We start from the raw sequence: 27,338 nt of genomic DNA on the forward strand, positions 1-27,338 counted from the left end.
GGGAAGGTAATGGCAGCACGAGGCGGTGCCCCTGAGGACGAGGGAAGGAAAGCTTGCAGAAACATGGTTAACAAAGGCCTGACTGCGTTCAGACTGAAGATGCCTTCAGGGTCTGAGCGGGGGAGACCGGGGGCGGCAGGAGGAAGAGCAGGTGTTGGGGCGGAGGGAAGAGAAGCTGACAACCTCTGTTGGGATTTCAACACTCTTGGACTTTTGCCATGTTTTTTTAAGCTTTATTTATTTAAGAGAGAGAGTGAGCAGGGGTGGGGAGACGGAGACGGAGAGGGAGAAGCAGGCACCCGGCCGCTGAGCGGGGAGCCCGACATGGGGCTTGCTCTCGACCCCAGGAGCACGACCTGAGCCGAAACCGGGAGTCAGACGCTCAGCTGAGGGAGCCACCCAGGCGCCCCCAACGATTACTCTTTGAAGTAGCACAAACATTTCCGCAGCGTGAGGTGGAGCAGGCAGTGGAAGGAAAAGCGCCCCGTGTCTGCGGCGTCACGTCGCGCCTGCCGCGAGCAGCACCGAGGAGCGAGGACAGTGAACACGGACGCAGCCCTTGAGGACGCGGCGGGGGCTTCTCAAAGGCGCGCAGGTGCGGGGGGGGGGGGGGCAGCGGGCCAGACCCGGGCAGCCCGAGTCGCCCACGCAAACACTCGAGCAGCTAGCTGTGCCAAAGGGATTCGCTCGTGGTTCCCAGCACCTCCCTCGACGGAGGAGCCGTGTGCGCGGCCCGGCAGGCCCACCTTCCCACGGGATCACAGGGACCGCGTCAGAGAGGGACAAATACCGACGGCGCCACCGGACAGGATGCAGCGAGAACATGGCGCCCCTTTGTGAAACTCCTGCCACGGCTGCGTGACCGGGGTGGAACCACAAAGATGCTGCTCACAAACCACTGAGGGCGTTCTACAAAGTAACTGGGCCAGAACCTTCCAGAGCGTCAGAAGTCAGGAGACGGGAACTGCTCCGACCTCAAGGGAACTCGAGCGGAGGAGGAACAGACAGCTCACTCCTGGCCCATCTGTCACGAAGAATGACCTGGGGCAGCTGGAGAGAGGGGCCTGGCAGGGGCTGGGGGCCCACACGACGGCCATGCCTCATGGCTGGTTTCCTGAGTGTGACGGCTGGCTATCGGGGGATCCTGGACGCAGGAGACGTACATCGCGGCATTTGGGGGTGAGGGGGCCTTGGGCTGGCAACGCATGCTCAAATGGCTTAGGGGAAAAGTTCTTTTTACTGTGATCGCAACTCTTCCGAAGTACAGTCGAGACGGTTTCAAAATAAACATTTTATTTAAAAAAAGTTATCGGTTATTTTAGTTGAGCAGTTAAACATCTTTCTTGTTCTTAAAAAGCAGGGAGGGTGTTCCCGCACCCAGTTGGCCAGACGGGAAGAGTGTGGCTCCGACCGGCCGCGTCACTCTGGGAATAACATGCGCACACAGGACCCCATCCGCAGCAGGTGGCAAGCAGGCAGCTCAGAGCGTGCGGGCTTCTCGGCCAGCTGGGCGCACTGGCCTGCTCCAGGGCCTGCTGCGGCCGGGGTCACCGGCTGAGGGACCGCTGCAGAGCTTCATACATCACCTGGTCCTGAGAACAGGGGACAAGACAGACACAGAGCCGATGAGTGTGACGAGGGCTGACCCGCGTCCCCCAAATGCTCGCACTGACATCCCACCCCCAGGACCGCACAGTGACTGGAGGTCAGGTCTTCAGGGAGGCAAGGAAGTTGTAATGAAGCCCCCAGGACACAGGACCGCGTGTTTGCGGGAAGACGGATGAAGAACAGACAGGCCGGGGGGCCGGGTGAGGACACACAGCCTCGGGAGAAACCAGCCTGGCCCACCCCGTGATGAGGGATGGCCAGCCTCCCGTCCTTCCACATGGAGCTCCACCTGCTCTGGTGAGTGCCCAGCCTGCCGTGCGGCATGTGAGCCCGACTCCCAGCTGCCCCACATCAATCCCCGTCTTTCTGTCACCGGCGTGGGGACCAGCATGACGGCCTGTTTATAAAAGTTACGAATTAGGGTCAGTTCATGTACTCCTATCACAATGTTTTAATTATTGAGGCTTTTGGGAAAACAGATCGTGTTTTTAGCCACCCCCACCCCCAGCTTGGTGTTTCTGCAGTTTTTCTGCTGCTACAGTTTGCTTGGTTTTCCACAGGAACTTTTGGTGGCCCCTGTTTGGTCCCCAGCACAAAATAAGCAGAAATCAAAAGACCACAGAGTAGAGCCATTTAAATGATTCCTAACAGCAACCGACGGCCTTAGCACTGAGGTGTCTGCCGACCAGCCTGGGGACGCACGCCAGAGAACAGCCACCATCCCCGACGTCTGGCGGCCACGGAGACATTCACAGAAATGCAGCTTCGCTCCAAGAAGCGGCCACAGTGGGCCCCTCCGCACATGTGAGGTCTGCCCAGTGTTTACAGGGGACTTTACGACCACTAGCTTTTACTCTGAGGACAATCCTGAGTCAGACAGAAGCAGAGCAGATGTTCTTTCTGCGACAAGTCAGAACCCTGACCAGAGGGCAGGGCAGATTTTCCGTTCATGAGGGAAACCCATTTCCTGGACTGTACTTAATGTTCACCTCCGGTTTGAAAGATGGATTTGAAAATTAAAAAAAAAAAAAAAACAACTATGTACTTGTTTCAGTGATTTTCCAAGTACCTGTCAAACAGTTTCAAAGGTGAACATAAAGTAGGAATTAGTGAAATGCTGAATTAACTCTGAAATAGGATAAAAGGGTCCCTCTGTACATCAGTATCACTGCAGAATAATCTACTGTAAAGACATTTTAGGCATGCTTAGTTTATAACCAGGTTAGAGCAATTCCTTTTTTAGAGTAAAATAACTTTTTAATTATAAAACAAGATTTATTGCAAAAATATTAGAAAATACAGATCAGCAGGAAAAAATCATTTCCAGAGATAACTATTATTACTATTTTGGTCTTCTGGAACTTTTAAATTACTATTTTTTCAATGTTTATTTTTTTAAATTTTTAAAATTTTTAATTTATTTTTAAGTAATCTCTACACCTAACATGGGGCTCGAACTCACAGCCCCGAGATCAAGAGTCGCACACCCCACCGACTGAGCCAGCCACACGCCCCTCGCTATTTAATGTTTCTGAACAGGTAGGACCTTCATATGGTGCAAAGTTCAAAGAGGATAAATCGCCCTGCACCCCGGCAGCCGGTCTCTCCCCACAAGCAGCTGTCACTAGTTTCGTAAGTAATTGCTTCATGAGGGCCAGTTAGGGAGCCAAACGAGGAACGTGGAGCTTCACCTTGATGTGATGGCTTATTTTTAAAAAGATCAAATCAGCTTGATTTGATCTGCTTTACTGCTTTACTGAATATTTATTCAAAATTCATACTATGCCTATTTCCAAAAGAGAAGTTGTAGCTTCTTACTCGCTAAGTTTTTCAGAAATCAAATATTTAAAGATTACGATCACCAAAAACATTAAGAGGAATGTGCTAGTACTAAGTCTCACGAGGACATCCGTGCAGCCTTCCACAACCTGTGGCAGGTGCAGATATGTTTTTAATAAAATCAGTCACACGGCCTTTGCCATGTAGTTGGTCCCATTCAAGCAAAAGCTACTGTGTAAGCCTTTTCCTAACACCAACGGGATCGAGTGACCAGGTTAACACGTGTTCTACGTGTGGGAGCCCTGTCTCTGTCTGTGAGTCCAGCACAGGGCCTGGCACGCGTGCAGCAGCTACTCAATGCATGAGGAGTTGGATGGTAGGTAACCCATTAAAACACAGCTGGGGGCAGGGGGCTCTGACTAGAGGGGCTGTTCTCCTGTGAGTGTCCGTGGGGTGGAAACAATCCGGGAAAAGAACCATCTACTCCTGAGTGTGGAGAAGAGAATGGAAGGGGTGTGGGCAGCGGGTGTGATGAGCACAGAAGCAGGAGGGTTGCTCTGGGTGGTTTAATAGAGGAAGTAGAGAAAGAAATCTGACTGTCTGAGCGAGGTTTCCTTCCTGACGGTGGGAGAGAGCCACAGGAAGCAGAGTGAAAAGCCAGAGACGTGAGACAGTACGTATCTGGGAGAAGAATCTCAAGGTCTCAATGCAGACAGCAGTGAAGCCGGCCTCGGGTCTCCAGCGCGCAGGGAACACCTCACGGGCAATTATCCCACGCGGCCTGTGAAGCCAGGCACGGCCGGGAGGCCGGGAAAGGTGGCGCGGCCGGGACACACGTCTCCGGATTCTGAGAAGCTGCTGGTGGACGGCCCAGGCTTTTGTGTCGGGCATCTGTCCTCGCAGATCGCCAGCCTGTCAGGTCCTCCTGGGACCACACAGGACGCGGCCACTCACTAGCAATTAGGACGGGCAGGGGCCTCCAGGTGGAGCCTAAGGGCCCGGCCCTGCCCGAGGCAGAGCCAGTGAGGAAGGACAGACGGAGAGGAGTGTCCGCTCCCTGTCGACACCTTCACGCTCAACCAGTTACCAAGGGCTTACTGGGCCAGGTGACACTTCTCTGCATTTGGCCTCTAAACTAAGAGCATGCTGAGTATTTGAGAACTAGGAGGACCAGCTCTGCAGATCTCGGGACAGAATGTCTGTCTTCTTAGACGTCTCATCATGAATCCCGTGTTCACTCACTTCAGAGCAATCGCCATTTCTGTAAGTAGGTCTGAGAGGCTAAAATGTGCTAAGTGTTCCTTGCACGCCAAACAAAATCTAGTGGTTCCCTTTCAGCATGAAGACTCCAAACTCCAACCCCGCCACTACCACGTCAGTTAACTTGAGTCACCAGCATCTTATTTGCAGATTTTCATTCTAGGCCTTGAAGTGTGACCTTTGTTTTTTTTTCAAGATTTTATTTATTTATTTGACAGAGAGAGACACAGCGAGAGAGGGAACACAAGCAGGGGGAGTGGGAGAGGGAGAAGCAGGCTTCCCGCTGAGCAGGGAGCCCAATGCAGGGCTCGATCCCAGGGCCCTGGGATCATGACCTGAGCCGAAGGCAGATGCTTAACGACTAAGCCACCCAGGTGCCCTGAAGCGTGACCTTTATAAAACTCCACAGCCCCTCACAGCCCAGCCTGGCCAGGGCATCTAATTTCCTAACTGGCCGCACTGGTTCTGGCATGGGATCCTAACCTGGGCTGGGCCGACCCCAGGCTCCCGTGAGACTCTCTCCCACCAGAGCTGGCAGGGACCTCTCTAGCTGGGAGGTGTCTGGGCCTGCAGGCACCCACCTTCTCCCAGGAAACGAAGGAATGAGGTTCTGCAGCCTAGAGCCAACTGTGCTTTTAAGATCCTTGTTACATGGACCAACAAACTCTGTTGTTGAAACTCAAGTTACATCATTTTATTTTATTTTTCTATTTGAGAGAGAGAGATCTCATGAGCTCACGGGCACGAGCAGGGGGAGTGGGAGAGGGAGAAGCAGGCTCCCCACCGAGCAGGGAGCCCTATGCGGGGGCTCGATCCCAGGACCCTGAGATCATGACCTGAGCTGAAGGCAGACGCTTAACGAGCCACCCTGGAGTCCCCAGGAGCTCTTGTTCTTCCCTGCTCACCTGAGTTGGAGCTGGGTTCTGTCATTTACAACTAAAAGAGCCCTCATTTTTTTTATTTTTTTATTTTTTTTAAAGATTTTATTTATTTATTTGAGAGACAGAGAGAATGAGAGAGAAAGCACATGAGACGGGGGGAGGGTCAGAGGGAGAAGCAGACTCCCTGGTGAGCAGGGAGCCCGATGCGGGACTCGATCCCGGGACTCCAGGATCATGACCTAAGCCGAAGGCAGTCGCTTAACCAACTGAGCCACTCAGGCGCCCAAGAGCCCTCATTTTAAAAGCAGAATGAGGTGGCTTATCAATGAGCTGCTCAGATTCATATCCAGAAAAGCACTGTACCTTTCGACCCTGCCTGTGCCTCTGATTTCAACCAGAAGGAAGAGGTTCTTTACCACAGCTCTCAACTGGGAAGGACCAGGAAAACAGAAAGAAGCAGGACCCGAGACCCCCAATAAACATAATATACATTGGTGTCAAATTCACCTGCAAAAGTGTGCAAAGGAGATAAAGCGAAGACTTAATCCTTAATTGTCGTTAAGGACAATTAAGGACAGGCTGCTCAGATGAAAATATGGCTAAATTCAGATATCAGGTCAAGTGATTTTTGGAACTTTGCACAACACATTTGTAGCCTCTGTAATAAAGTCACTCAGGCAGCAAACGTGGGAACTTTTCAAAATTACAGCAAAGTTTCTAGAAAATCTTGGAGGTAAAGAAAGTAAGAGAGTGATAAATGAACTACCCAAGGTCAATAAATAAAAACCAATGGAACTTCTGTATATCAGCAGTAATTAGAAAACAAGATGTAAAAAAATCCACAAATAACAAAAAAGTATACATTACTTGGGAATAAATTTGATGAAAGATGGTAACATATTTACAATGAAAACTCACATTACCGAGTAAATCAGGTGGCTCTAAGAAGTGAAATGAATTAAAAAGGGAATACATTTATAAGAGAAATTAAATGAATGTAAGTAAGTGGACAGAAGCACTAAGTTCATGAAGTGAAAAACTATTCGTAAGCTCTGCTCTCACAGCCGATCTAGATTCAGTCCCATTCCAAATTAGGCCTAGCAGGCTTCTCGTGTAGGAATCAATAAGCTGATTATAAACTTTATATGGAAATGAAAAGGGGCTAAAATATTTTTAAAAATTGACGGGGGGATAAAAAGGACAAATCTGGAGAACTTATACTACCTGATCCCAAGACGTGCAGATCTACAGTCGTCAAGACAGTGGCAAAAGACACCGTGGCCTGAAGACACACATAAAGCACAGGAATGGATCCACACATGGACGAACAACGGGTTTTCAAACAGAGGGTGTGGTGACTCCGTAGGAAAGTCTTGGCGACCAACCGTCGGAGCGAGGAGGAGCCATATGGAAACACGGACCAAGACCCCCACCTCCCCTCCCATCAAAGTAAAACATTCATCTGAGGCGGACCACAGGCCTCCACGGCAGGACGCACAAGCCACACACGCAGGAGCCGAGTCGGCCTCCGTCTGCATTCCAGGCTCCTACTCTCCATAAGGTGCGTTAGACGACAGAAAGGTGAGCAGATTTGACCAGAATATCCTCGGCACGGGCACATCTGAATGAGCTAAGAATTTGTGCAAGTTTATAGTAAGGAGAGAAAAGCCTCGTGTTTAGGAGCAAACCGTGAGGACAGGACAGAGCTCCAAATGGCCCACGAGCATGTGAAACTGTGCTGGCCGTCTGACCATTCGGGGGTGCTCACGGAGAGCACACGGGGCACTGGTTCCCACGCCGCTGGACACCCCCATGAAAGGACCCTGACACCGGGGGACTCGGCCGCTCCCCATGGAAGGGTCTGGAGCCCCGGCCGCACGCCCTGGCTGTGTGCCCCAGAGAAGTGCAAGACCATGCTTGCTCCCTGACCCGCGGTCCCCTCTCACACACGTTTACTCAGGAAACCACACACACCCCAGCAGCACTGAGTGTCCCCCAAGAGAGGAAAGGAGAAGGAACCGTGTGCTATATTCTATATTCTCATCCTGGAAAGCCGCTCAGCTAGAAATGGACCCCACACAACAGGGACGGACCCCAGAAGCCCTCCACCGAGCTGAGCAGCCAGACTAGGGGGTGCACACCGCAGGCTTCCATGGGGATGCAGCCCACACACGGGTCAGACCTGTGGTCACGGGCAGTGCTGTCAGCGGCGGCCACTGAGGGGCCACAGGGAACTTTGGGAGGGATGGAATGTTCTAGACACTGATGGCAGTGCCGGTGATGCGTGGCGACGCGTGGCGAAGATCACAGAACTGTATGTGTGCACTCCAGAGTGGATACCTTTCTACTAAACAGTGAGGCTAGAGGAGGGGCTGCGACCCCACATCCCCGTGTCCCCTTGGGGAGGCGCTTCGTCCCTGCGTCCCAAGTCCTGACAAGCCTGGGACTCCAGCTGCAGGAGAAGAACAATTCAACTAAAACAATGTTTTTGATGATGAAATCTTCAGGAGCATCACGAGTCTCTTGTTGATCAGAATGAAGAGCACCAGTAACATTAACTATCAAACTGTTCTGGGTTTTATTCGAAGATGCTTAGCAGAACAGACCTGTTTCCTCTGGGATACAAAAATGCCCGAGAGGCGAAGGCAGACCACTCTTTCCAGCTATGGTGGAGAACTGAGTGTGGGTACAGCAGATTCTTCTCTAGCCGAACCAGAACCACCACCAGCCAAAACTAATTAACTGGTTCCTGCGGTCACCAGTGGTAAGGTGGGAGGGCGCCTGGCTGGCTCAGTCGGTACAACGTGCGACTCTTGATCTCGGGGCTGTGAGTTCGAGCCCCACACTGGGAGTAGAGATTAATTAAAAATAAAATCTTTAAAAAAAAAGGTGGTATGGTGGTCACCTCACCTAGAAGGTTCAGAGCAAACCTTGAGACACCGAACACGGCAGCATGCCTCACGTAACTCCCTGGACTCTGACTCAGGGGTTTTCAATCCGTAATTATCGTGAGAAATACAAGGCCTAGGGTAATAAATGGCTAATGATTTCAAGGAAGTTTTAGCCCAGCAGGAAGCAGGTTCTCGTGGCTAAGGCACATTACACTTCCAGGAGCCCTGAAACAAAAGACTGCCAAGTCAATGAGCTTTGTCACGGCGGTGCCTAAGCCAACTGTTTCTGCAGGCTGGGTGCATCCCCGCAGCTCCGTCTTGCAGTGGTCATCCTCATCACCACACACGGGTTACCTCCGTACCGTAAGAAGCAAACACACGAGACCTGGCATATTGTATATAAAGAAAAGCGAGCCCTGTCTTTAGCCCTTCTCTGACCTTACGGTGAGGACATCTGTACCTGCCTGAAACGCAGGGGCGAGTCCCACGGGGAAGGCTGGGTCCAGGCAGATAAGACTCGTTGGGAAGGGTGGAGCAGGTCAAGGGACACGCGGACCAAACGGGTAAGAATCCCCAGACGGTGGAAAGACCCACATGGGTCATCTTCTCTCTGGCTTCAGTCTTTCAAGAAACACACAAAACTACCACCTCTCAAGAACACTCCCACAAAGACAAGTATTTTCCTGGTTTCCATGAGTTCACAAGCTACTGGTCTCCATTCCAGTCTCTTCTCTACATGTTAAGAGCATTTCTTACCTTTTTTGATATAGAAGATTTCACTTTCCTGAAAGCTTCTTCAAAGTGCTTCTGACTGACCTTGAGTTCACCTGTGGAACAAATCACAAACACATCTGAATGGAGGGCACTAACCGTGACTAAAGGCCTAGTTTCTCCTGAGACACTTCCCAGCAGTCAAGGGAACACGGAGGAGACAGCCATCACAATGGGTCTCTTCTGAATGACAGTCAAGCCCGGTACACTCATCAGATGTTTTTGGACATTTTTTCATTTTCATTTAATTTACACACACCTGACCATATTTAATTTTAAACAAATGCTTAAGTTTTATATCAGCATCCATTTTAGTGTAAATTTTTTCCCTCCAGCAATTGAAACAGTTTACTTTGGGACAAATCATATAAAAAAGTACTTTGTTCATCTTTAATTAGAGAGAGACTATTATCCTTTAAAAAAAAAGTCCCTGTTTTCATTACCCGCCCCCCCCCTTATTGAGATATCACTGACACATAACATATGTAAGTTTAAGGTGTAGGACTATTGTGATGATCTCAGACATGTGTTGTAAAGTGATCACTACAAACGTTAGCTGGCACATCCATCCCTCACATGATTACTTGTGTGTGTGTGTGTGTGTGGTAATAACTTCTAAGATCTACTCTTTTTTTTTTTTAAAGATTTTATTTATTTATTTGAGAGAGAGAGTGAGAGAGAGCACACGAGAGGGGGGAGGGTCAGAGGGAGAAGCAGACTCCCCGCTGAGCAGGGAGCCCGATGCGGGACTCGATCCGGGACTCCAGGATCATGACCTGAGCTGAAGGCAGTTGCCTAACGAACTGAGCCACCCAGGCGCCCCTAAGATCTACTCTCTTACCATCTTTCCAGTATATCATCCATATTGTTAATTATAGTCATCATGCAACACATCTGATCCCCAGAATGTGTTCATCTTATAGCAGGAAGTCTTACCCTCTGACCAACATCTCCCCATTTCCTGACCCTCTGCTTATCAGGTTTTAATGCAGGATACCCCAAAGAGACTATCACTCCTAAACAGACACCATTTGAAAGCCCCTCTTTGCACCGTTTACACCTTAACGGCAATGAAGAAGAGCCAGAATTTTTCCTTTTTAAGATAACCCAAATAATTTAACTGGGAGTGGAAAGTAATATTCCATAGTTATTTAAGAGTGCATACACAGTAGCAGATGTTACGGAGTTATATCATAATATATGTTAGATACAGAGATAATATCACAACACTGGATCAGAAGGGGCTCTCCTTTATAAGGTTGTGCCATTATGTAAGTAAATCAAATAACTACATTTTGAACAAGACTTGGTTTAAAATGCTACTATGACAGCTTACACAACAACAATTAAAACTGAACTATCGGGGCACTTGGGTGGCTCAGTCAGTTAAGCGTCTGCCTTCGGCTCAGGTCATGATCCCAGAGTCCTGGGATCAAGTCCCACTTTGGGCTCCCTGCTCAGCAGGGAGTCTGCTTCTCCCTCTGACCCTCCCTCCTCTTGGACTCTCTCTCTCTCTCTCAAATAAATAAATAAAATCTTAAAAAAAAAACCTGATCTATACAGATATTAGGATACCATATTTACCTAAAAATAAAATAAAATGTAGTTGAACACGGTGAGTGGAAGGTGAAGAGCATACATATTTCGGTGAGGAAGGTATCAACGCTAATTCCCTACAGTACAGGTAACTAGAAACGTAAACTGCAGCAGAGCACAGATGTCAGAATTTGCTCCATGATTATAAACTAACATCCAAACAGCCAATACGTGTAGAAAGGCCCACAAATTTTCAGTGACAAATCCCAAAAAACCGTGAGACTCTGCTCCCGGGCAGCACACTTACACGATGTTTCTTACAAGATATTCTAAGTTTGTGAATTATATCACCTACTTCCAAGAGGATTTTTTAATTTTGTTTTAAAAAAACTTTTTAAATTTTTATTTATTTTATTATTTTCTTTTTTTTTTAAGATTTTATTTATTTATTTGACAGAGAGCGAGCGAGAGAGGGAACAGAAGCAGCGGGAGTAGGAGAGGGAGAAGCAGGCTTCTCGCTGAGCAGGGAGCCCGATGTGGGGCTCGATCCCAGGACCCTGAGATCATGACCTGAGCCGAAGGCAGACGCTCAACGAATGAGCCACCCAGGCGCCCCTATTATTTTAATTCTTAACTTTAATGAAGAATAAGAAAACTCTCCATGGGTAAACCCCCTTTTCTTTCTCATATAATCTGAATACCATAGCAATTTGTATTTTATTTTTTTCCCCTGATTCTAAGTCCAGTGCTCTTTTATTTTTCTCTCCAAATTTTTAAATACTAATTAGTTAATATATAGTATACTGTTGGTTTCAGGAGTAGAATTTAGTGATTCATCACTTACATCCTTCAAGAGAAATCTGAAATAGCTTGTAATAAAGGCAGTTCGGATACTGAACCTAACAAACACACAGGGACTTCATCAGGAAGGCACATGTGCGGACAAATCTCAGCAGCAGAGACGCCGCCAGAACTATAAACAAGTTTGCTCTGAGATTCTTGGGAGCCAAAGACAGTGGGAATGAAAACAGACGTGTTTTGGAAATGTGCTGTGTGGACTCCGGGGGGAGGCTGAGGTTGAGAGGCCACCACACGGCTGCCACGGAAACCACGCGAGGCGGAGCCTATGGGAACGGTCTCGCCAGAGCCATGTCAGCAGTGAGGTGTCTGGAGTGATGATGACGGAGAACAAAGACACTGCAGAAAGCACCCTACCTGTCTCACCTCCGTCCTTCGGTCTTGTCATTTCCTCTCTCAGGGCGCAGACGGATGCCTCCCGAACCAAAGCAGAGAGATCGGCACCCCTGCGGGAGAAGACCTGCTCTCAGGATTCTACAACAGTGGGAAGAGTCCGACTGCGGCTTCCAGTCACAACCCACACAGCTAGGGAAGAGACTGACCGCTATGGTCAGCAGGGAAGAGCGTTTCGCTTTTACTTAAAGTATTTCTAGCTTATATTTTATTTATTTATTTATTTATTTATTTATTAAGATTTTATTTATTTGACAGACAGCGAGAGAGGGAACACAAGCAGGGGGAGTGGGAGAGGGAGAAGCAGGCCTCCCATGGAGCAGGAAGCCCGCCTGATGCGGGGCTCGATCCCAGGACCCTGGGATCACGACCTGAGCCAAAGGCAGACGCTTAACGACTGAGCCACCCAGGCGCCCCTCTAGCTTTTAGAAGAAGGATAATTATGATGGGGAAGGAAACAATGCAAGGAATCATAAACATTCCTGTGCTAACAGCTATAGATACTAAAGTTAACATATAAAAAGTCTACCTGAATTGCCCAGGCGATAGAAACTTCCACATTTATCATAAAATCTCCATCCACGAGGCCCATGTCGCCAAGAGTAAGCTTACAGAAGAGACACTAATGGCACCTACTTCAAAAGGGGGAAGCACAAAGGCGAACAAGTCTTCAGTGCCCTGACTCAAGCCCGAGCTGAGTGGACCCGTCATAAATGAATTAAAGCAGCTAACAAGCCTCCATCTAATTACTTTGTGCAATACTATGCTGACTCAGCATGGTGCCGGAGTTCAATGAGCAACACTGTTCACTGGCCTTTTGCGACCTTACGTCCTCAACAGAATTCTTGCAGCTCTTTGGGAGAGAGTTTGGATCTGGGGATAAAAACCTCATTTCTAGACATTAAACCTTATTTAATGTATAACGTTGACCATCCACATAATATGTAACATTAAATGGCCACAGAACTTAAATTATTAGCTGAATGCAATGTTTCTGTGGCTAGGTGTCAGGTTTATAAGGTTGTGCAATAATCACATACATGCTGCGTATTCATCCTTTCCTTAATATTTAAACATCTCCCACGGGTGCAGAGACCTTGAACTAACATAAACAAGCAGCTGACGACGGTGGAATTCCGTGTCTCTCAAACCCCGGTGACTGCAGCATTAAAACCCTAATTGTACGTCATTCAACATTAACCCTGACCCCTGTGTAAACCTGCGCCCTATGCCGGAGAATCAGAACATGTGGCCCCGGGGTACGTTCTGCCATTAAACTGCCTCTGTGGGTTTTGGCTCTCAAAGCTATAAACTACTCACTTAAGCCTTCCCCGCCCACCCCCCCAGTAGATAGTTCATTTAGTGGTACGAGTTTGATCCCAATGGAGGGGGGTGGGAAGCACTCTCCTTAGAGGGAGGGAGGGGCTCCGAGCGCGTCCTGTCATAGAGACAATCCCTGCCTTCACGTCTGAGCCAAGACAGCTGGACAGAGAAGAGGCTCAGGGCCCAAATGCCCATATACGAAGAAAAGAGAAAACGACACATCCTGACCACACTCCCTGGGAATGATCCGTGTGGTTTCCAGTGCTATCATCTTGATAAGAAATGAGCTTCTTCAACCAGACCTGGAAGTAACGAGGTGCCAACACTGCTCTCCGCAGGTCTGCTGTCGGGATGTAGGTTTACGCTGTGGAGTAATCGCGTTCCAAAGACCTCGAACAGGAAAAAATTGTCTCGGGGACATCTGTCTGGGAGGGCTCAGTCGGTTGAGCGTCTGACTCTTGGTTTTAACTCAGGTCATGATCTCAGGGTCGTGGGATCCAGCCCCACGTCAGGTTTGGCGCTACGTGTGGCGTCTGCTTGAGATTCTCTCTCCCTCTGCCCCTCCCCCCTGCACGCTATCTTTCTCTCGCTGAAATAAATGAATATATTTAAAAAAAGAAAAAGAAAACACTGTCGTACTTGCTTGGCTTTGGCAAACACATTATTTGGCTTTGACCTAGAGGAATATCATGAGCACCAAGCATATCGAGAATAATCAACCAATAATGCTTTCAAAGCCAGAGGGGCAGACGTCTCCCTGTAAGGGAAATGTGAGTTTCTTTTCTTCTCTATATACCCACACTGGGACAGTTGACAATTTTACTTAATGTAAAGAAAATAACAAAAACCACGAGTGCACGAACATGGTGTGGTCCCAAAGGCAGAAATGCCGGATTTCCTGCTGTCACTATGGGCTGTGCGGGTTAGCGGGTATGCTGTGAAAAATGTATTCTGAGCCTCGGAAAACGAAGCACTCACAGATGACCCTTGTCAGGGCTGAAGCACCAACACTGAAATGTCTGCTCACGTCTTCTGGAAGAAGGGATGGATAACTGGCGAAGGCAGCCACAATGGTCAGGGAAGCTGGGTGCCCAGAGTCAATACAGGAGCGGATGCGCCCAGCGCCAAAGCTCCTCAGAGCCTCGAAACAGGTAGTCCCTTCTCTCAGAAGGAAGAGCCAGGACAGAGCCGGATACCGAGCTTAACCCTCCCCAGGGGACCCCTGTCCCCTGTTCTGCCCATGAGAGGTTACGGACTTGAGACCAAGGTACTCACGAATAGCAATCACAGCGCAGGTCAGCGGCAAGGGCTTCCAAATTTACGTCTGCACCCAGGGGGGGTCTCGTGCCATTCTAAGAGAGAAAAATCAGTTTTCACTGAGACTTTAAAGATCGGTACTTTTCCACCTAACAGGTTCTTCATGAAAAGTAATGACCGCTTGACTAAATGAATATCATTGACTCCCAGACCAGTGTAGTGAGACTTCTTTAAATTTCAATTTTGGGAGAAACAAGGTTAAGAAGCAAACTCCAAAATTCAGAAAGCTACAGGCAAATGATTGATCTTGCGGAGTCTGAAGGGTCTGTGTGCGGCTGCAGCAAGAACAGAAACCACCACCTCAACCTTTCTAAAGGGGAACAAACACTTTTCCTCTGGCCAATTAAACACGGCAAGTATGTCGGCAGTGCTTAGTTTCGATGTGAGGATGGCGGGCAAGGCGGGAAGAACCGTGAACTCGACCAGGAGAGAATGCCACACGCCTTCTGGGCTCAGTGTGTTCTCAGCCCTTGTCTACAACTCGATCCAGACCTTGGTGCCACTTCCCTGTCGGCTCATATACCAACATATGCCAGAAAGGACAGACATGAGGGCACACTCAGAATTCCAGCAACACACAGGCATACGCTTACGCCACCGAGGTAATGACATTGTAGTGACTTAAAATCATGACATACATAGATGGCAGGTCTGTGAGTTTTTGCTTTATTATTCTGATTCATAACCTACATATACATTGTGTACAGTCCTTCCTTTGTAACAAATATCACTTTAGGAAACAGGTGAAGAAACACAGAAAGTAGGCGAGTCAACAGGCTATTAAACCTCAAGGTCAGGTATCACACATCAGCAGGGCGGGCACCAAGCATGCAAAGGGCTGGACCAGACCACTGGGCGCCCCAAGCAGACATGCAGCATCCTATCTCTTCCTCCCGGCTGTGCATATTTAACAACTTCATGAACTCTGCATCTGCTGTGACTTGATAAAACGCAAATGTTCATCCAACACGTATTCAAGAAACAGTTACAGTCCCACTCAATTCAGTCACCTGGGAAGTCGTCATGGGTAAACTCTGTGGGACCTCGGGCAAACAAGCTTGGTGCTCTCCTCTTTTATCCCTCCCGAGTGTGGAAAACTAGCGGCCAGACTGCATGGTCCCTGATAATGTATAAGGTTTCAATTTAGTCAGTTAACCCTGGTGCGTGGGTGGGCTGGGGGGAATGGCTGGGGGGAAGGGGCACAGCTTCTGAGGCTCTGGCGATGATCTCGCTTCTCTTATTGTGGTAACATTTGCTTAACAAAATTTATCAGTTTAACCATTTTTAAGTGTGTAGTTTAGCAGCATTGTGTACATTCACAGTGTTGTGCAACCGTCCATCTCTAGAGCTTGTTTCATCTTACCCAAACGAAACGCTGGACGCACAGTCACTGGCCCTCCTGCCCCCTCGGCTCAGCCCTGGTAACCACCGCTCCATGAATATAACCGGAAGTGTTCTCTTCCTTCACCTGGAGGTTCTGTTTATAGAAACTCATGCAGTTGTATTTAATGACGTCTCCACTTCTATGTGTACGGTCCTTCACAAAAAAGGTCTAAAAAGAAGTAACACTGGACCAGGAATTAGGAATTCTGAGTTCTAAAGTTCAAGTCTGCAAATGAAAAAAATACAGGAGGAAGGAAGGTTTCCAAATTCATTCTGTGAGGCCAGCATGATCGTGATCTGATAAAGACACCACAAAAAAAAGAGAACTACAAGCCAAAATCCCTGATGAACATGGATGCAAAAATTCTCAACAAAATATGAGCAAACTGAATCCAATAGTACATTAAAAAAGACATTCACCACAATCAAGTGGGATTTATTCCTGGGATACAAGGGTGGTTCAGTATTTGCAGATCAATCAATGTGATACGTCACATCAACAAGAGAAAGGCTAAAAACCATATGATCCTTTCAACAGAGGCAGAAAAAGCATTTGACAAAGTCCAACATCTGTTCATGGTAAAAACCCTCAACAAAGTAGGTTTAGAGGGAACATACCTCAATATAATAAACGCCACCTATGAAAAACCCACAGCTAATATCATCCTAAATGGGGAAAAACAGAGAGCTTTTCCTCTGTGGTCAGGAACAAGACAGGGATGTCCACTCTCACTACTTTTATTCGACACAGTACTGGAAGTCCAGCCCACAGCAATCAGACAACAGAAAGAGAAAAGGAATCCAAATTGGCAAGAAGCAGCAAACATCTCTATTTGCAGATCACATGACACTTTATGTAGAAACCCCCAAAAGACTCCACCAAAAAACTGCTGGAACTGATAAATAAATTCAGTAATATCACAGGATACAAAATTGAGGTACAGAAATCTGTTGCATTTCTATACTAATAATGAAGCAGCAGAAAGAAAAATTAAGAACACAATCCCATTTATAATTGCACCAAAAACAATAAAACACCTGGGCATAAACCTACTCAAAGAGCTGAAAGACCTGTACTCTGAAAACTATAAGACACTGATATAAGAAACTGAAGATGACACAAAAAAATGGAGACATTCCATGCTCATGGATTGGGAGAACAAATATTGTTAAAATGTCTATACTACCCAAAGCAATCTACAGATTTAATGCAATCCCTATCAAAATACCAACAGCACTTTTCACAGAGCTGGAACAAACAATCCTAAAATTTGTTTGGAACCACAAAGACCCCGAAGAGTGAAAGCAATCTTGGAAAAGCAGAGCTGGAGGCGTCACGATTCCGGACTTCATGTAATATTACAGAGCTGTGATCATCAAGACAGTGTGGTGCTGGCACAGAAACAGACACACGGATCGATGGAACAGAACAGAAAACCCAGAGATGAACCCACAACTCTGGTCAACTAATCCTCAACAAAGCAGAAAAGAACATCCAATGGGGAAAAGATAGTCTCTTCAGTAAATGGTGCTGGGAAAACTGGACCACTTTCTTACACCATACACAAAAATAGACTCAAAATGGATGAAAGACCTAAATGTGAGACTTGAAACCATAAAACTCCTAGAAGAGAACACACGCAGTGATGTCTCTGACATCAGCCGTAGTAACTTCTTTCTAGATATGTCTCCTGAGGCAAGGGAAACAAAAGCAAAAATAAACTACTGGAACCTCATCAAAATAAAAAGCTTCTGTGGAAAAAGGAAACAACCAACTAAAACTAAAAGGAAAACTACTAAATGGGAAAACATATTTACAAATAACATATCTGATAAAGGGTTAGTATCCAACATTATACAAAGAACTGATACAACTCAACACCCAAAAAACAAATAGCAAATTAAAAAAGGGGAAGACATGAACAGACACTTCTCCCAAGAAGCATCCAGATGGCCAACAGACACATGAAAAGATGCTCAACATCACTTGGCATCAGGGAAATCCAAATCAAAACCACGATGAGATACCACCTCACACCTGTCAGAATGGCTAAAATCAGTAACACAAGAAACAACAGGTGTTGGCGAGGATGTGGAGAAAGAGGAACTGTTGATGGGAATGCAAACTGGTGCAACCATTCCGGAAAACAGTATGGAGGTTCCCCCAAAAATTAAAAATATAAAATACTAATTCAAAGGGTTACACACACCCCGATGTTTACAGCAGCATTATCTATAGTAGCCAAGATATGGGAGCAGCCTAAGTGTCTACAGACTGAAGAATGGGTAAAGAAGATGTGGTATATACACGATGGAATATTACTCAGCCATAAAAAGAATGAAATCTTGCCATTTGCAACGACACGGATGGAGCTGGAGGGTATAATGCTGAGCAAAGTCAGTCAGTCAGAGAAAGACAAGTATCATATGATTTCACTCAGATGTGGAATTTAAGGAACAAATGAGCAAAGGGGGAAGAAAAGAAACAGCCTCTGCACTACAGATCACACTGATGGTTACTAGAGGGGAATGTATTTAGCATGATGAGCACCAGGTGATGTACGGAAGTGTTGAGTCACTACATCGTATACCCGAAACTAATATTACACCATACAGTAACTACCTGGAATTAAAATAATAATTTAAAAAACAGTATCTGATGTCCGGATAAAGATATAACTCTGCGCTACATTTGGGAGGGGGAGGGGAAGCAGTGCAGGGGGGCGTGGAACAGCACACTGGGGCTTCCCAGGCTCCCTGGAGGCAGGAAGGCCTGGTGTACACAGGCAGGTCCAGTCCCTCCAGCATCAGTAGAAGCAAGTAGGGGGGTGAGAGGTAGGCAGGTAGGACAGAAGCTGCCTCCTCAGGCGCGAGCCCTTATTAGATTTTTCAGCGTTTGTACAGAACCACCAGCATTACTTCAGTCACCACGTATGGATGCGCCCTGCACACACTCCACATGCTGCCCGTTTGAATCGAAGGCTCGATCTAAGGAATAAACTCATGGAGGACTGCGAAAGGATGACTCTCCTGGACTTCTCAACAACTGATTCGACTCTTGGGTCAAGCTGGACTCTAGTAATGGCCTGCGTACCCGCAGAGTGCACTTCTCTGACCTTCCACAAAGTTGTTTTCAACAAACTGGCTTTGAGTTAGGTCCTCAGCTTACATGAAGAGAAGCGTCAAGCTCAGTCCAGAAATGCTTCTGTGTTTATGACAGGAACACTGCTGAAAACACTGTCCGTCAAATTCAGCGTTCCTTTTATGAGGGCCGAGAGGAGAAATCTTCCTCACATCTGCATGCTGCAGGGAGCTGCCAGCTTTCTAGATACAGGACACCCTTGAAGTGAAATCTTTTGTGATAGCTCACTATACAAAGGAATGCAGTAAATGAATAATTATCTAAAAGTAATATTTCAGAAAAGTAATTCTTAGAATTTAGATTTCAGAAATTTTCTAATTCTTAGGAAATTCATTTTTTAAAAAATAAGTAACCCCTTATATACTGTCATGTGAAAGAAAGTAATACGCTGCCTTTTTTAAGAGTGTGAGGTGTGGTATACATGGGACATCTCCAAAAGTTTCAGTACCAACATTACTTTCCAGCTAGCAGAAATAAGGGCTGAGGAATCTTTGGATCATTAAAATCTAATCATTCTTGGGGCATGGGTGGCTCAGTCGGTTGAGCGACTGCCTTCAGCTCAGGTCATGATCCCGGGGTCCTGGGATCGAGCCCCGCATCGGGCTCCCTGCTCAGCAGGGAGTCTGCTTCTCCCTCTCCCACTCCCCCTGCTTGTGTGCTCTCACTCTCTCTGACAAAGAAATAAAATCTTAAAAAAAAGAGTGCCCTTAAAAACAAGGGTTCCAAACCAAAGAGAATGGGGCTCCTATCTGAATTGTGCAGAAACCTTCAAAATGCTTCAAAATTCCAAAATAGCTACTTTGAAGATCTGTGGCAAAGGTTAATGGAAAACTGAAAACGAGAGGCAGCTGGTACAGAAGCTGTACAATGTCACTGCTCTGCTGGGGGCTCCTCCTTCCAGTACCTCAGCCTCAGCCCCTTTCCACCCTGAGGACACATAGGCTCCTTTTCAAACAATGGCACCCAAGGCCGCGGGTACAGCCACCTTCCTGGGGCAGCTTTCAGTCCTTGGCCAAAAGCCAAATTCAAGGTCACCGCTAAAAAATTTCCTAAACCCAGGGAGGATCCTGGAAGGCTTCTGCACTTGAGCTCTCTCCTACGATTAATGGGTTGATAAGAAGGCAGGAAACAGGATGAGAGGCCACCAATCTGACTTTGAAGGACTCTAGAACAAGAGCCAAGATCTGGTGAAGTAGCGCCTGCGCACACATCCCGACTCCCCTGACGGGGGCTCCCGCCCAGCCATGCCAGAGCTGGCGAGGCTCCCAGGGATGGCTCAGTGAGCTGCGACCTCACTCCAGAAACAGCCAGGAAACCGGAATTAAAATTAATGGAAAACCTTGTCAAAGTCTGGGGGATAGAAGAGTCACACCTCTGCCTTAACCTGCACGGAGCCTGCAGACGGGATCCTGGGAAATACAAAAGCCGCCAGAGGGTGAGCAGTCCCACGAGAGTCAGCCCTCCCAGACCTCTGTCTGTAGTATCAGCAGAAAAAGAAAGAGACAAAACTTTGGTGCCCTCTCTGGTGACATCTCTTAAGTCCAAGGGGTGGATCAATATTGCCAGAAATATGTGTCCCAGTTAAAACTGACAAAATATTTAAAAGGATTGCTTTAGTACTCAGCCAAACAGGAAGCTGATACTCAGAGCCTAATGGGAACGTTTTTTTCGGCCCTCTCCTCTAAGCTAAAACTATGTCACCAGACGGAAAGAAAAGCCTTCTGCAGGCTTTGTGGAAGGATCCCTAAAACTCTTAAAAATATAAAAACTAACCCAAATCTTTGGAGTACCCCCCTCAGGTTCACATGATCTAGGATATTCTCTGGTGACTAAAAGCTACTTTCAGTTTGTTGGTTTAATTAAAATAGACATCTCTCTGGAGTTATTAACACTGAATATAATGCAACTTCTCTTCCACTCGGGCTTACTAATCAAGTTAGTTCCTGTTACCTGTTACAGAATCGGTTGCCCCCAAAACTAACTTGGAATGACTTTGTGTCCAACATCGGCGAAATTTTCGTAAGTAATCAAAGCCTAACTGTTAAAAATTAACGATTTATTTATTATTATTTTTTAAAGATTTTGTTTATTTATTTGACAGAGAGACACAATGAGAGAAGGAACACAAGCAGGGGGAGTGGGAGAGGGAGAAGCAGACTCCCCGCGGAGCAGGGAGCCCGATGCGGGGCTCGATCCCAGGACCCCGGGATCATGACCTGAGCCCAAGGCAGACGCTTAACGACTGAGCCACCAGGCGCCCCCAAAACTAACGATTTAAACAGATGTAAATGGGAAGAATCTCTAGGTGAAATTTTCAGCAAATACTTTCCAAAGATCTTTTGGTTCCTCGAACCCTTAAAGTTTTGTTAAGTTAAATGATGACTTAAATGAAATTCACAGTCTAGGTCATCCTCAAATGAAATACTGAAACATTTTTAACACCAGGTTCATCTAAAATTAGCTTCCTTTGCAGGGGAACAAAAGATATTTGGGTATGTTAGAAAACATGTTTTATGTCACCCAAAAGTTACTGTGAGAAAACATACATTTCTAGAAATTGTGAACAGTATTTGTAAATTTGGCAAGGCAACAGTCCACAACTGCTTACTTCTTTTCATTATAAATTAAGGTTTTTAAGAGTTGAAAAAGAATTTTATGTGTGGTCAAGGTGGGTAAGATGGAATACATTTAAGGGTTAAAAAAGCTTTAGTACCAATGTTGTAGTTAGGCAGAACTAAACTTAATTTTCTTTCATCTGCTGAAAGGATGAGCTTCCTTGGATTACTGGTCTGCTCTTAAATAAATTATACGGGCGCCTGGGTGGCTCAGTCGGTTGAGCATCTGACACTTGATTTTAGCTCAGGTCATGATCTCAGAACTGTGAGATCGAGTCCCACGTCAGGCTCCAGGCTCCATGCTGAGCATGGAGTCTGCTTGGGATTCTGTCTCTCTCCCCCTCTGCCCCTTCTCCCTCAAAAAAAAAAAAAAAAAAAAAAAAAGAAATTATATAAGCATTTAATTTTCTGTATTTGCCCGAGAGGTCTTTAAGGGTCACCACGGTTAAGAAGGTAACCAGATGTTTCACAGCAGCCTGTGATCCTATTTGACCAAGTGTTTTAAACCTTCAATATTTTTAGGGGCGCCTGGGTGGCTCAGTTGTTAAGCGTCTGCCTTTGGCTCAGGTCATGATCTCAGAGTCCTGGGATCGAGCCCCGCATCGGGCTCCCTGCTCGGCAGGAAGCCTGCTTCTCCCTCTCCCACTCCCCCTGCTTGTGTTCCCTCTCTTGCTCTCTCTGTCAAATAAATAAAATCTTAAACAAAACAAAACAAAACCCTCCGATATTTTTGACAAACTTGCCAATTTCAAATCTTAAATGAAATCTTAACTTAGAGTTAATTTTGAAATTGACTGAAGGGTCCCTACGACATCTCCAAGGATTTTTTTCTCTCCTTATAAAGAGAGAGATGTTGAAGGACGGCTTACTGGCTATGTCGTCACGGGGGAAGGGGGGAAGGCGGGAAGCCCTGCGGGGTAAACCAGCCTTGTTTACAGTGTGCTGTGCGGGTACGTAACTCTCGCAGACACTACATAAGATTCCTGGAGTCTGGTATAGCCAGTATAATGTTACCATCATTTTCCCAGTTGTCATTTGAAGATTCTGTCACAGAAACAACCAAATCTCCAGTCAATCCCATCATAATGGACTCTAATTGATCTTTAACAATGGACATTTTTTGAAATTGTCATTTACAGAGTTATTGTTTTAGTCGGATGCTTTTGCAATGTTCCTGCCAAAGTGGGTCATCTTCAAGGAGGTTCACAGAAAGCCCCTGGGCAAATACAGGTTTCTGGTAACTTCAAGATCATAAAAATGAATTGTGCAAGAATTTCTGGAACTAATGGCAAAACCTGGGTTCAAACAGAACAAGAATTAATAACACAGGACTGAATGAACTGAGGATTACAGTATCTTTGTGGTTTTTTTTTTTTTAAGATTTTATTTTTCGACAGAGAGAGACAGCGAGAGAGGGAACACAAGCAGGGGGAGTGGGAGAGGGAGAAGCAGACTCCCCACTGAGCAGGGAGCCCCATGCGGGGCTTGATCCCAGGACCCTGGGATCATGACCTGAGCCGAAGGCAGACGCTTAAAGACTGAGCCACCCAGGCGCCCAGGATTACAGTCTTTATGACTCTTGCTGGAAGAGCTGCTGGTTCTTTTATTTTTCCAGATTTGAGGAATCAGAGATGACTTATAGCAGTTTGGTAAAGCCTCTGTAAACAAAGATGAAACCATTTACTTTTCTCCCAGCCTGATCCCCCTAAAATTCAAAACATTTGAAAGACTTAAGTCTTTCAAATTGAGAAAGACTCATTTGTACTTTATCCATGTTCCATTCTAATCCCGTTAACTGTCGCTGAGGCTTTGTTATACACCTGTGACTAGACTGGGTCCTGAATTCCAATTTCCTCAAACATCTGCCCACGACTCTCCACAGTAACATTTCTGGTTTCTTCACCCTTACGGATTAGAATCACTAGGAACAAAGACTAACTTCCAGCCTCCGTTGACAGGCCCATGCCAGGCGGCCCTCCCGAGGCAGACGGCAGCCAGAGTTCAGGGGTTCGACTATGCATACGCCGCACACAGCTGAACAAGGTCAACTGATATCCGGTCTGCAGCAGCTGGAGACCTCAAGTCAAAGTGATGGGAAGAGAAGCAGGCAACATCAAGGTGGACAGCTTTCTCCTAAGTTGCCAGATGAAACCTTCACACTTCAACTAACCACAAAACCCTTTCTTCTTTTTCCTCCAGTCTGGCATTGGCCTAAAAAAGTAACAACATCATCTGTATCTTCCAGGCCATTACTGGCGGGGGGGAGGGGGGCAGGTAATCCAACTTCCAGTTGACTGTTGGACTTGCCATGATGCTCCTGCCTCAGTGTCTCTTGAACAAACTTAGCCCCTCTCTATTCTGCCTGACTCTCTGAGCCTGGGGTCCATTTTCCTGTCTCTGGTTAAGAACCCCAAACCCACGGAATCTTGTGTCCAGGCTCTATACAAAGACAGACAAACAGGCAGACATAACCAGAATAAAATCTTCCCTGTGGTTTACAGACCCTTAAATTTTACTGGACTCCATGGCTGTACCAGAAGGCCCTCATGATTCAAAATTAGCTCCCTCTGGCAGGTCCCAGCTTCCCTGAAATTGGTAGGAATAAATGTAAATGCAGCTAAGATCAGGAACCTCTCCTTAACTCTTGAAAATATTACCGAATCTGCTCATAAAGCAGAGCTATCCAACAAAACCCCTCAGACTCTGGCCAAAGCTGTTCTGATAGCATCACCCTTGATTATATTTTCACTAAAAAAGGAGGCATCTGTGTGGCCACACCACCTGCTGCGCTTGGATTAACATTTCTGGGGAAGCGGAAACTCAGCTACATAAAGTCACCGAACAAGCCACTTGGCTTAAGAGGGTAATTCCTGGGTGCCTGGGTGGCTCAGTCGTTAAGCGTCTGCCTTCAGCTCAGGTCATGATTCCAGGGTCCTGGGATCGAGTCCCACATCGGGCTCCCTCCTCGGGGGGAAGCCTGCTTCTCCCTCTCTCACTCCTGCTTGTGTTCCTGCTCTCGCTGTCTCTGTTTCTGTCAGATGAATAAATAAAACCTTTAAAAAAAAAAAAAGAGGGTAATTCCTTCAACAGGGTCTTTCTTTGACTTGATTTTGGTCGGTCTGGGTCTTGGGGACCATGGCTCTGAAGTGCACTCCAGACACTGGGAACTATCCTGCTCATAATAACCAGAGTTGGCTCCCTAGCACGCTGTATTCCCTCCAAAGCTTCAGATGCACGTTCCCGGCCGCTGACCACCAAGCCCACGAGCTCCTTAGGAACCAGAGTCAGAAATGCAACTAAGAGAATGACCCACTTAGAAGTTGTGAGCCTGAAGGCATGACCTGTGCTTACCCCAGAGCATCAGCAAACACTGAGAACTGCAGAGACCGAGCAGGGAGTGGCCCCGTGCCGAAAATTTTGATCACATCCTCAGGTAGGCTGAAGGTCGGATCAAAAGTGGGAGAATTGTTAAGAGACAAGGCCATGGACGGAATCAGTTGTGTCGAGTCCCAGTCAACAAACTGAGACCTAACACCCAACCCAACTGCAGGCTCAGCGTCTCCCAGAAGGTGACCTTCAGCCCCTGGGTCTGGAACTCCTGGTCTGTACCAGTGGGGGGGACCCCTCACTGCGGTAAGGGGATCGTTCAGCCCTGGGTCCCCACCAGCAGGGGCACCGCCTGATGCGGGGAAGGACCTTCAGCCCCGTGGTCTGGAACCAGTGGGTCCGAGCTAGTGAGACAATCCCACCCACCCTGCGATAGACCCTTCAGACCCCTTCGGAAGGTGATTTGAGGTGAAATGATGTAGTCCTTCCTAATACACTTCCTTGTCCCACCCCCTTTCCGCCTTAAAAAACCTTTCTTTTCCTACAGCTCTTTGGAGCTCCTTTCTACACGCTGGATGGAATGCTACTGATTCATGAATCGATGAATTATGCCAATTTGATATTTAAATTACTCAGTTCAGTTGTGTTATTATTTTTTTAAACAATGTTAGCTGTGGGTTTTTTTTTTCCAAGATTCTATTTATTTATTTGAGAGAGAGAATGAGAGACAGAGAGCATGAGAGGGAGGAGGGTCAGAGGGAGAAGCAAACTCCCTGCTGAGCAGGGAGCCCGATGTGGGATTCGATCCTGGGACTCCAGGATCATGACCTGAACTGAAGGCAGTCACTTAACCATCAGTTGTGTTGTTTAACAAGAACAATGTGAAAGTACCAATGGCAAAGAACTGTACACTTTACAGTGGTTAAAATGTAGGCAGTAACGTCTCTGACACTGGCTGTAGAAACATTTTTCTACTTCTGTCTCCTCAGGCAAGGGAAAACCAAATGGAATTACATTACTACATGAAGATAAAATTGTCTGTGTAGCGCAGGAAATCAACAACGAAACAAGATAACGTACTGAATGGGAGGTATGTGCAAATGACGTATCTGATATATCAAAATACATAAATATATAAAGAACTCACACAACTCAACACCAAAAAACCCCTAATAATCCTATTAAAATGGGCAGAAGACATGAGCAGACATTTCTCCAAAGAAGACATACAGATGGTCAATAGACACATGAAAAGATACTCAACATCACTCATCGTATCAGGGAAATGCAAATCAAAACCACGATGATACATCACCTAACAGCTGTCAGAATGGCTAAAATCAACAACACAAGAAACAACAGGTGTTGGCAAGGATGTGGAGAAAGGGGAACCTTCATGCTCTGCTGGTGGGAATGCAAGCTGGTGCAGCCATTCTGGACATCAGTAGGAAAAGTTCTCAAAAAATTACAAATAGAACTACCCTATAGTCCAGCAGTTGCAATAGTGGGTATTTACCTAAAGAATACAAAAACACCGGACACCTGGGTGGCTCAGTCATTAAGCGTCTGCCTTCGGCTCAGGTCATGATCCTGGGGTCCTGGGATCAAGCCCCACATCAGGCTCTCTGCTCAGAGGGAAGCCTGCTTCTCCCTCTCCCACTCCCCCTGCTTGTGTTCCCTCTCTCGCTGTGTCTCTCTCTGTTAAATACATAAAATCTTTAAAAAAAAATACAAAAACACTAATTCAAAGGGATACATGCACCCTGATGTTTACAGCAACCCAGTTGTCCATCAAGTGATGAATGGGTAAAAATGTGGTATATATACACAATGAAATACTCTCAGATCTTGCCATTTGCAACGACATGGATGGAGCCAGAGAGTATAATGATAAGTGAAATCAGTCAGTCAGAGAAAGACAAATACCACACGATTTCACTCATACGTGGGATTTAAGAAAGAAAACAAATAAGCACAGGGGAAAAAAAGAGAAAGAGAGAGAGAGAGAAACAAACCAAGAAACAAACTCTTACCTCTAGAGAACACACTGATGGTCACCAGAGGGGGTGGGGGGGGGCATGGGTGATATAACAGATGGGGACTGAAGAGTGCACCTGTCATGACGAGCACCAGGGGTCATATGGAAGTGTTGAATCACTATAGTGTACACCAGAATCTAATATTACACTATGTTAATTATACTTCAATTAAAAAGATGGATAAAATGGTAAATTTAAATTAAATGTATTTTATC

General features: G+C 46.6%; 1 protein-coding gene and 1 long non-coding RNA gene across 6 annotated transcripts in view; one reads left to right on the plus strand and one right to left on the minus strand.

Moving 5' to 3' along the window:
* Positions 1-1,276: 1,276 nt before the first annotated feature.
* The window catches only part of NVL (nuclear VCP like), a 98,874-nt gene continuing 72,812 nt past the window's right edge, over positions 1,277-27,338 (minus strand). For 3 of the 5 annotated variants that reach the window (XM_025877778.2, XM_073899831.1, XM_025877775.2), the window contains 4 exons: positions 14,576-14,652; positions 11,942-12,030; positions 9,176-9,246; positions 1,277-1,592 (listed from right to left, as the gene is read on the minus strand). In XM_025877778.2, coding sequence (XP_025733563.1) covers positions 1,548-1,592; positions 9,176-9,246; positions 11,942-12,030; positions 14,576-14,652 — 282 coding nt within the window. In that variant the 3' untranslated portion in view covers positions 1,277-1,547. The remainder of the gene's footprint in view (positions 1,593-9,175; positions 9,247-11,941; positions 12,031-14,575; positions 14,653-27,338) is intronic. The other 2 variants (XM_025877776.2, XR_003209540.2) reach the window with 2 other exon arrangements.
* Positions 20,453-24,023, plus strand: LOC141374054 (uncharacterized). Its single transcript, XR_012380598.1, has 3 exons — positions 20,453-20,577; positions 21,102-21,161; positions 23,716-24,023. It is a non-coding gene; the product is annotated as an uncharacterized lncRNA (long non-coding RNA).

Source organism: Callorhinus ursinus, unplaced genomic scaffold (genome assembly GCF_003265705.2).
Source record: "Callorhinus ursinus isolate GAN/ISIS: 27379988/994484 unplaced genomic scaffold, GSC_fseal_2.0 scaffold13, whole genome shotgun sequence".
In the NCBI taxonomy this organism is placed as follows: Eukaryota; Metazoa; Chordata; class Mammalia; order Carnivora; family Otariidae; genus Callorhinus; species Callorhinus ursinus.